At 41.9% G+C, this 10392-nt stretch overlaps 2 protein-coding genes across 3 annotated transcripts in view; both read left to right on the top strand.

The window, feature by feature from the left end:
• Positions 1-4488: 4488 nt before the first annotated feature.
• Positions 4489-7560, top strand: r3hdml (R3H domain containing-like). Its single transcript, XM_014135988.2, has 6 exons — positions 4489-4626; positions 5320-5661; positions 6023-6141; positions 6283-6385; positions 6610-6725; positions 6963-7560. Exons 2-6 carry the CDS (start codon positions 5335-5337, stop codon positions 7102-7104), a joined length of 807 nt encoding a protein of 268 aa, XP_013991463.1. The 5' UTR covers positions 4489-4626; positions 5320-5334; the 3' UTR covers positions 7105-7560.
• A 1704-nt stretch (positions 7561-9264) lies between these two features.
• The window catches only part of LOC106567096 (hepatocyte nuclear factor 4-alpha), a 33173-nt gene continuing 32045 nt past the window's right edge, over positions 9265-10392 (top strand). The window contains exon 1 of one of the 2 annotated variants that reach the window (XM_014135985.2): positions 9265-9499. In XM_014135985.2, the coding sequence (XP_013991460.1) occupies positions 9445-9499 (55 nt within the window). In that variant the 5' untranslated portion in view covers positions 9265-9444. The remainder of the gene's footprint in view (positions 9500-10392) is intronic. The other variant, XM_045693270.1, reaches the window with a different exon arrangement.

Below are 10392 nucleotides of genomic sequence, written 5' to 3'. Positions count from 1 at the left end.
TGGAACCCTGACCTGTTCACTGGACGTGCTACCTGTCCCAGACCTGCTGTTTTCAACTCTCTAGAGACAGCAGGAGCGGTAGAGATACTCTCAATGATCGGCTATGAAAAGCCAACTGACATTTACTCCTGAGGTGCTGACTTGTTGCATCCTCGACAACTACTGTGATTATTATTATTTGACCATGCTGGTCATTTATGGAACATTTGAACATCTTGGCCATGTTCTGTTATAATCTCCACCCGGCACAGCCAGAAGAGGACTGGCCACCCCTCAGAGCCTGGTTCCTCTCTAGGTTTCTTCCTAGGTTTTAGCCTTTCTAGGGAGTTTTTCCTAGCCACCGTGCTTCTACACCTGCATTGCTTGCTGTTTGGGGTTTTAGGCTGGGTTTCTGTACAGCACTTTGAGATATCAGCTGATGTAAGAAGGGCTATATAAATTGATTTGATTTGATTTGAATATGGCCGGAGTCAGTAAACGTCGGCAAAAAAGCCTAATTAAATTGATGCCAGCAGCACAGTTACAGTCAAAGCTCTGGATAACATGAAAACAGCCTAACCAGCTCTGCTAGGGCGAGTAAAATGGCCAGAGAGGTGTTCTCTCATTTGTGTCTGGAAGTAGCTAGCAAGCTAGCCAACGTTAGCCAGTTAGCTTGGGTGCTTGACTGCCATTGTGAGGTCAGAACGCTCGGATCAGCCCTACTCCTCGGCATAGACTGCGAATATACAGTGCATTTGGAAAGTATTCAGAACCCTTCACTTTTTCCACATTTTGTTACGTTACAGCCTTATTCTAAAATTTATTAAATAAAAAATAAATGTGATATTTCAGTTTACATTTTTTAAATAAAATTTGCAAACTTTTCTAAAAACCTGTTTTTGCTTTGTCATTATGGGTTATTGTGTGTGTGTTATTGTGTGTGTGGATGAGGGGAAAAAACGATTTAATGCATTTTAGAATAAGGCTGTAATGTAACAGAATGTGGAAAAAGTGAAGGGGTCTGAATGCTTTCTGAATGCACTGTATATTCGCAGTCTATGCTGTCGTGCTCCTGTACAGACGGAGTACCTATTTTTATAATACCAAGAATCTTCTTTCTCAAGCTTGCTTTATTGAATTTGACGTCCCATGTACACACACTACTCTTACGCTGTCTGGCCTATTCTTTTTGCCAGGTCATTAATTCGGAAAGTACATATCTTGACGTATATATCTTTTCACTGACTCTGGGGCCGACGTGAGTTTTTTTACGCTACCCTGGCGTCCGAGCTGAACAGCCCCTCTCCATTCTCATGGACGTTAGAGCGCTGGACTGGCGTCTACAGGCCGAGTCACTCACAACACCACTCCCATCCACTTACGGGTGTCAGGGAACCCCATGCCAGACGATCCAGTTCCTGCTCATCAAGTTCCCTCTGATTCCCGTGGTATTGGGATTCTCCTGGCTCCAACGACACAATCCCCTCATTAACTGGTCTACTGGTGCCATCATGGGCTGGAGCCCGTTCTGCTATGCCCATTGCCTGAAGTCAGCACAACCTGCCCCGGGACGTCTTCCTGGGGAATTGGAAGGTGCCCCGGACCTCTCCGCCATTCCCGCGGAGTACCATAACATCCGGGAGGTGTTCAACAAGGCCTGGGCCACATCGTTTCTGCCGCACCGGCCCTATGACTGCGGGATTGACTTTCTCCCTAGCACCACACCGTTCCCGGGGACGTCTGTACTTTCTGTCGGGACCGGAGACCAAGGCTATGGTACCTACATTGGGGACTCCCTAGCTGCTGGATTTATCCATTCCTCTTCCTCTCCCGGCGGAGCAGGCGTCTTCTTCGTGGAGAAAAAGGACAAGACCCTGCGCCCATGCATTGACTACTGGGGACTCAACGACATTACGGTTAAAAACCGTTACCCTCTACCACTCATCTCCTCGGCCTTCGCGCCGGCCCTGATAACCGGATGTTCGTTCCCGACACTGTCCACTCCGCAGTCCTGGAGTGGGCCAACTCCTCCAGGCTGGCCCGCCACCCAGGCGCCCGTCAGACCTTGGCCTTTGTGCGACAGCGCTTTTGGTGGCCTACCAAGGTCCCGGACATGTCCACATTTGTCACAGCTTGCACAGTTGTGCACAGAATAAAACTCCTCGGCAAGCTCCGGCTGGTGTCCTCCAACCTCTGCCTGTCCCCCACTATCTCTGATCTCACAACTCCCTGGACTTTGTCACAGGTCTTCCCCCATCTGATGGCAACACCGTCATCCTGACTGTGGTGGTCTGGTTCTCCAAAGCCACCCACTTCATTCCTCTCTCCAAACTACCCTCTGCCAAAGAGACGGTCCAGCTCATGGTGCAGCACGTCTTCCGGATCCATGGACTGCCCGTGGGCATGGGCTCCGACCGGGGGCTCAGTTCTCGTCCCATTTCTGGAAGGCGTTCTGCACCCTCATTGGGTCATCGGCCAGCCTGTCGTTCTGTCACACCCTGATCTGTTTCACCTGTCTTTGTGCTTGTCTCCACCCCACCCCAGCTGTCGCCCATCTTCCCCATTATCCCCTGTGTACTTATACCTGTGTTTTCTGTTTGTCTGTTGCTAATTCGTCTTGTTTGTCAAGCTTACCAGTGTTTGTCCTGTCAGCTCCTATCTTTTCTCAGCCTCTCTTTTTCTCGCCCTCCTGGTTTTTGAACCTTGTCTGTCCTGACCTTGAACCCACCCGCCTGACCATGCTGCCAGACCCTGAACCTGCCTGCCGTCCTGTACCATTGCCCCATCTGGATTTCCGACCTCTGCCTGACCTGACCCTAAGCCTGGCTGCCGTCCTGTACCTTTGCCTCTGTTGCTGTAATAAACATTCTTACTTCGACACGGTCTGCATCTGGGTCTTACCTTATCCTGATAAATATGATGTCAAGATGAGCCAATGGGGCCAAAGTTTAGGGAGAGTCAATAATGTCACCACACAGTTCACTGGCATAGGTCTGGTTATAGTACCTATAGCAGGCATCAGTATGGTTGTACCTGAATGATTTTGTCGAAAGGGGATGTTTATGATACTATAGTGAGTATATAAGCTTTTCAGGAAGTATATTATATTTGCTTGAGATAATTGGGTGACTGACAAAATTATGGGTTTTTATTTGGATTAAAAATCTAAACTTATTTCAGTTTGCATTTAGGCCAATTTGACTGAAATCCTGTGCTTTCCCCATCCACTCAAAGTGAGAGAAAGACTCATTGGAATGCCAAAGTTAAAGAGTGCTGGTCATTCTGTACACAGAACATCTTTTTCGTTGCGCATGGCATGGGGGTAGAGGGTGGATGAATCTTCCACAAAGTAAAGACTTTTCCATATGATTCCATGGCATACATCCAAGGTATTTCCCAACTGTGACATTCATTATTCATTGCATACATTCAGAGGTTTGGGTGGTCAATAGTTAGACTATGATGGTGTTTGAAACTGAAGTATTGGAACTAAAGTTATTGAAACTAAAGTACAGTATAGTGATTCTTGAAAGCAAGCTATTCCATCACACACAATACAGTACTTCATGTACTATATACTGTAGACAGTCTCCTGGAAAGAAATGTAATATGCAAGTGTAACCATTTGACATGCCAACTGTATGTGTAACTATATATGGTATCAAAACCTTTTGATTTAATGCCTAAATACCACTGATTTAATCAGAGTGCTCCCACTGGACAGTTACTGTACCTCTCTTTTGCCATTATATATTTGCTCCACTGAGGAGGCAAGTGTCTTGGCGATCTCTTTGACCCCACACTGCTGGTAGAGTTTTGACAGTTGGTGCTGTGTACCTTGGCAGTACCATGGTAGTCGAGAGGTACAGTATATTACAAATGGCAGAGGTTCTAGGAACCTTCATGCCTGGAATCCACTGAACGCTGACTCCACAGTGCCAGGCCCTTTTTCGTTTCATTCCCTGGAGGCATGCTTCTTATTTATTTAAATGTTCTATTGTGTTTTTATTAAAACAACTTGGGGATAACTGTGAAGATAGAGGGGCAGCCAAAGCATGTGCTCTACGATTACATACAGCTCTTTAGGCAGACCTAAGCCCTCAAATGAAATATCACTCAAATGTCCCAACCCCCAAATTCTTTTGATGGAAAACTCTCATTGTATAATTGATTTAAAAAAAACGTTATTATTCAGGGATAAAAAAAATCCAAGTAATATAAGCCATCAAGAAAATACAAGAGAAGAAGATATATTTATATGCAATGAATTCTATAGAAACAGAATATAGAAATATATGTACAGAATTTCAATGATTACTAGAAAATCTTTCTTGTGTTTTTTACAGGGCTTGGAAGTCAATGCAGTGAGTTTTCATAATGAGTGTATTAACATATATCAAATTGTTTTCTGGCCCCTGGGTAGAAACCCTCTGTGAGAGAAAAAAAAGAAGAGGGAGAAGACAGGAGGGCTTGTGAGTGCGTCAGATACCCTGTGAGAGAGTTGGCCCAGTTAAATTTCCCTGCCACATATGTCAAATGTTCTTGTTTGCAAAGGCTAGTGTTTAAGTGTGGATCTGCTGAGCTTCTCGTCTCCTAGCTGGCTGCTCTACTCTGCTCTACTCTGCTGGGCTTGAATAACTGATAAAGGTATGTACTGTCTGGGTCAGGGGCATTGCTGCTTTGTGTGTATGGCATTTGTATTTTTTTAATATAATAGAGACCGTGATAAATGTGAGATTAATTAAGCAATAAGAATGGTAATTTTACATTTTCATTGATGCTAGTAGAGAATATTACATTTATAACTTTCCACTGTGAATTAGAATGTCAAATTAAATAATTATATTGATTACAGATACTTGTGTAAAAATATTGTTTCAGCTATAGGCTTCCTATAATTTTTCACAGTTTAGACTATGTGTGTTAAAAGGAACAAGTTTCATGATAACATTCTGACTGTACAATTTACATATTAATTAAATATTGATAGTTATTTGGATATAGTATATTGTCACTGTATAAGGTTTTTGCTATCAGTATCTACTGTATATTTTTTGCCTAACTACAAACAAACTACAGTTAAGAATGTAACATTTGTATTCTCTTGACCTCCTCTCTAAACTTGATTCTGACTTATCAATGTATAATGAATTAATTAATTATTATAAGTATGTTCATAGAGTTCAGACAACACTTTGCACAGGAATTAGAAACATGACTTAATAGAAGCTTTCTCCCCAATAATTGTTGCTCTTTTGACTCCTAATATTGTAGCTTATAACAGTTTCTAAAAAATATATATTTATTCAACATGCTTTCCCTCCTCTCCCCACTCAACAGAAGACTACTAGAACCATGTGCTGTCACAACCCCATCCAGAGGGTAGAGATGGGTGCTGCTTGTGCTCAGCTCCTCTTCGCTGCCATCTTCTGGTCAATGCCTTACACTGGAGCTGCTGCTGTGCTGTCTCTGTCCAAATCCAACCAGACAGACCTTCTCCAACTACCTAGACCTGCCTACGAGGCAGACTCTGACTGGAGTAATCTGAATCTTACTAGCATCAACATGCCTCGTAGCCGAAGGAGGAGAGCCATCTCCTCCAGAGAAATGAATGCCTTGTTGGATTATCACAACAGTGTCCGCTCCCAGGTCTTCCCTCAAGCTGCCAACATGGAGATCATGGTAAGGCCCCTACATCTACTGTACCAGGGCAGGAAAACAAGGGACTGACGCATGACTGACTGACACATGCGAAGGCAGGGCTTACTAACACTCAATCAAATCTGAAACATAACTTTGGTGTTTTTGTTCTACACTAGAGTTAAATTTTAGAAATATTTTTGGTCGACGTTTAATCATGTATATTAATTGAATAAGTCAAGCGTCACGTAAGTATGTACACACAAGTAAAACAATGTGGTGAAGAGACGATAGATAGATAGGACCAGCGCACATCTGTAAAGCCTTCCTCATGCTAGGGGCAGGGTTAATGAGTTTTTATCTTTGAGAGGTGTTGAACTGCTGCTCTCTCTCCATGCTTTAGGTGTGGGATGGGAAACTGGCAAAATCAGCAGATTCCTGGGCCTCCCGCTGCATATGGGATCATGGACCCTCACAGACCATGAGATATATGGGCCAAAACCTGTCCATCAACTCTGGCAGGTACTTTTGAACTGTCCCTCTTCTTTCCATGTTTGGTTCAATAATGACTGCCTAAAGAACACTGGCTTACTGTATATCTGGTCAAATATGAAGTAGGTTGGTATTTTATGAAAATCCCAAAATGTCTCTTTCTTCTCCTAGATACCGATCAGTCATTGAGCTGGTGAGGTCCTGGCAGGATGAGAAAAACTCCTTCTCCTACCCCAACACATGCAGTGGACCAGTTTGTTCCCACTATACACAGGTGTGTGGCTTAGATATTGCACTAAATGTGAACGTATTGACTGGGATGTGTTCTATCCACAGTCTTCTATTTACAGAAGATAAGTACTGTACTGGTATAGTTGATATTTGTATTGGTAAGAAATTGGGTGACTGTGTGTGAGAACTTGTCTGCAATTAATCATGTTGACCATGAGAACTACACATTGCATTAACAAATTCATACATTGCATCTTTCTGTTTCAGATGGTATGGGCCAATACCAATAGGATGGGATGTGCCATCAGCAAGTGCTCAAACATGAACGTGTATGGGAGCTCTTGGAGAACAGCAGTGTTCCTGGTTTGCAACTACTCTATCAAGTAAGTAATGTACACAGAAATCCTTCTCTGTTCATAGAAAGAGCAAGCTGTCTTGTTATACTGAGCACAAAAAAGCCAAATCTATAGTATATACCCACTATAGATTAACATGTTTCTTTTTCAATGTACAAGCTATATTCATCAGAACCTTATATTGAAGTGAATATTCTCTAATAATAAAAGGAAACAAACAAACACACAAGATCAGTAGTTAACCACGTTTTATTGCTCTTCCAGAGGGAACTGGGTTGGAGAGGCTCCCTACAAAAGTGGCAAACCATGCTCTGCTTGTCCATCAAAATATGGAGGTTCGTGTAACAGAAACCAGTGTTCCTCCGCTGGTTCAAAAGCCAAAGCCAAGAAACGAAAAAGATATTAAAACATATTGGACGTCAGTCACATTTTCCCTGTTTTAATGGAAGACTTTAAATAATTAACTGTTTCTGTTGAACCATTCCACTGATCTCATGAAAAAAAAAACAACTGCAAGAAAAGATGTGTGAGATGCGAAGAATTTCTAAATAATAATAGTAATTAAAAAAAACAATAACTGGTTTTGCAAAGTTGGAAGTAACAAAAAATTACAAAAAAGTTTCTGTGATTAAATTACAGTACCACTATTTTTGTGTTTATTATTAACAAATGTTTGATGCACCACCCACTGGATGTTTAGGCAGCCCCCCCCACCCCCCCACCCCCCGGTCATGATGATGTCAGTTCTCTCCTCTGCATGGAAATCAGCCTAATTATAAGCCTAAGGAACTTAAATCTACATAAACTCTTGGGTTGCAAAGCTCCATTTGGGGCCAGGACATACAGAACCCAGCTACCTAAAACCAGAAGGGAATTATGTTGTATTCATTTGATCATGTCCTTTATTGAAAATGTTGAGAAGATGAGGTCAATATATTTCTAGGTCTATGCCAACGTGTTTGATAAGTCCACAAACTGTTTGCACTGTTTTTGGTTGATTATTTGGCTCGAGTGACATTTTGCGAAGCTATTTGTATTGAAAATTAAGCACTTTTATAGTTCACTGTTTTCTTTGTTTTTTATTGTATAATACATATGTTTACTGTAAATTTAGAGACGTAGATCATTTTTGTTATTTGTTCTGTTGTAGACCAATTATCTTTTACAACATTGTAATTCACTTATTAGAGGTCATGATTGGCTTGAAAATGACAACACTGTCAAGCATTCTTTGAATAAAAAGAAAAGTGTTTAACTTAGTAGTGGGTGTTTTAATAAACCTTACAGTTCCAGGGTGCTTTTCCACCTCTATCTGTCTTAAAAGGAGGACTTCAAGAGACTTTGAATAGATTTTCTTCGAATTATCTTTGGATGGGCGTTTGTTACTAGCAACAGCCAATCAATCCCATCTTACATTTATAGTTGTAAGATGTCAATTCATGTACAGTCTATTAATGTACGCATGAGAGCGTAGATATTATCAAATGGACACAGTGACAGGCTATATTGTGCATATTCTCTCAAATGGCTCCCGGCCTGCATCTGTGCTTATTTAACAAGGAGGCCAAGGGAGGCTAGGGGATCTGCTCTGCTGTCATGTTTTTCCACCTCATTGATTCTCCACATTCATCCGGAGAGTGTCCATCTCTGCTATAAAACTGGACTAATGAGGCTTTTATGGTCAGAATTATTGGGATATCTGCGCAATGGACACTCCGGAACTATACAATTCAATTGGTACATCTCCATTAACAATGAGAGACTGGGAGGCAAATATAAAGTGATTTGTATCTTTTATTTCATGGCCACAATGGTTCATATTAATGCAAAATATTCTACCTTGTAGTATGTGTCACAAATGTAAGTTTGATGAATATGCACTGCATGCGTCATTCCTCATTACATGTTCATGCTCGTAAAATATTTGTGAGTGAAACTTTATGACACCTAATCAATCAATAAACATTTCAATGTTTTCAGAGGATATCTGATTCCGTGGGAAAACTCCTTTTCAGGACAGCAACTGACCCATACAAGCGACCAAAAGTGAAAGTTCCCACAAGGAAAACAAATGCGCTAATTTGTAATAATATCAGTGTGAGACCTGTATACATTGTCACCTTGCTGCCATCCACAGGGATATTTGTATCAAATTGTATTCGTCCAGTGTTTGTCTGTGCATTGCATAACCTGGACGGATTATTATTTTTTTTCAACCAAAACATTAACTTCATTCACACTCAGCGCCTGAGGTGGGGCGGTAACACCCTCTGTACATGCTCCAATCCAGCTTTCTCGTTCATGTCCCTCTCTCCGCCTTCCACCTTTCTCGCCGTGGTTGAACAAATGCAGACTCCCATTCTTCCTTCCTTCCTTTACTCAATGCACACTAATAAAATGTTTGGATATTGAATATAGAAAGAAGTACATAACTTGTCTACAGACCGTATTTGAGCTTCTATCATCTAGTTGCTATAGCGACAGCTGCCTGTCATATAGATCTGGTCTCTATACGAGCCTGGTTACTGTTTAACCTCTCCACCCACATTTGCCCAGATTAGGAAAATCAATAAGATAACAGCGAGGAGTACCTACCTACCTACGGCTGGGGCCTTACCTTGCATCAACACTACCCTTTCTCACTATAACGCAGGCGGCCGCTAACTTCCATATTTGAAATCCTAGAACTTTAGGAATACAGGAGAAAAAGAAAGACACATTTGAAAGAAACAGGGGGAGGAGAGAGATGGTCAATGTAAACTCACAAGTCAGTACAAGCATGGAGATTCCATTCGCTGATGGTGAGTACACAGTTTCTTTTACCATCTCACGGTTTCGGTGCGTATGGTGGAGCTCACACCAGCTGTTGACTTTGTTTAACCTGTGGTTGGCAATACACAGTGCAGAGGGCTTCTCTTCTGGCAGGCAGGTCCATTCATTCAATGTAGAAAATGTCGTCGTCATTTTTGTCTGTGTTTTTGACACGACTGCAATCAAGGAGGTGTGGAGAAGATATGAAGGTTGTTAAAAAGGGCCTCACAATAAGCTGAGACTGACGGATGAGACTCCATTCAGACTGATATGAACCTGGGAAGTCAAAGCTTTGAAGAGTAGAATAATACGATTTAAGGTCCAATATAGGCAGTGGGTAGTATTTGATGAATGGAAAAGACCGCGTCAGAGTGAATCAGGATGAAATCATAGCCAGGATAGTAGAAAGGTGTGAAGAAGAGCGGCCTGAAACGCTGGGCTTTCACTTGAAAAAGACATGTGAACCACCTAGGGAAAACTGGAAAAGCATCTAACCACATCAGCAACCTCTGATTCAATTACACTAAAGTTGCCAAAACATGCCTTTTCAGGAGTGTACTGTGTAAATAGCTTGGGGTTGGTTTTCATTATGTCACTAACCACACATGGTATGATTTACATATGAGTATGGGAGATGTAAAACTCCCCAACCAAACTAGGGATATTAGTTGTCCTAAGAAGGGCACACTAGAGTAGCGTCATTGTTTAGTCAAAACTGTTGGGTTCTTTCTGGTTTTTATTATACTGTATTTCTTTATACGATGTTTCTTTGTGCAGACATAAAAATGCTGCAAATCACAATGTCACAGGGTCACTCCTCCTAATTTGAGATAGTGCTGACATAATGTCTCATGCATCAGTAGACTTAATAATACTGACATTA

Source organism: Salmo salar, chromosome ssa13, assembly GCF_905237065.1.
Source record: "Salmo salar chromosome ssa13, Ssal_v3.1, whole genome shotgun sequence".
Lineage (NCBI taxonomy): Eukaryota > Metazoa > Chordata > Actinopteri > Salmoniformes > Salmonidae > Salmo > Salmo salar.
The sequence above is the reverse complement of the archived record's forward strand: the minus strand, read 5'-3'. Positions and strand labels throughout refer to the sequence as shown.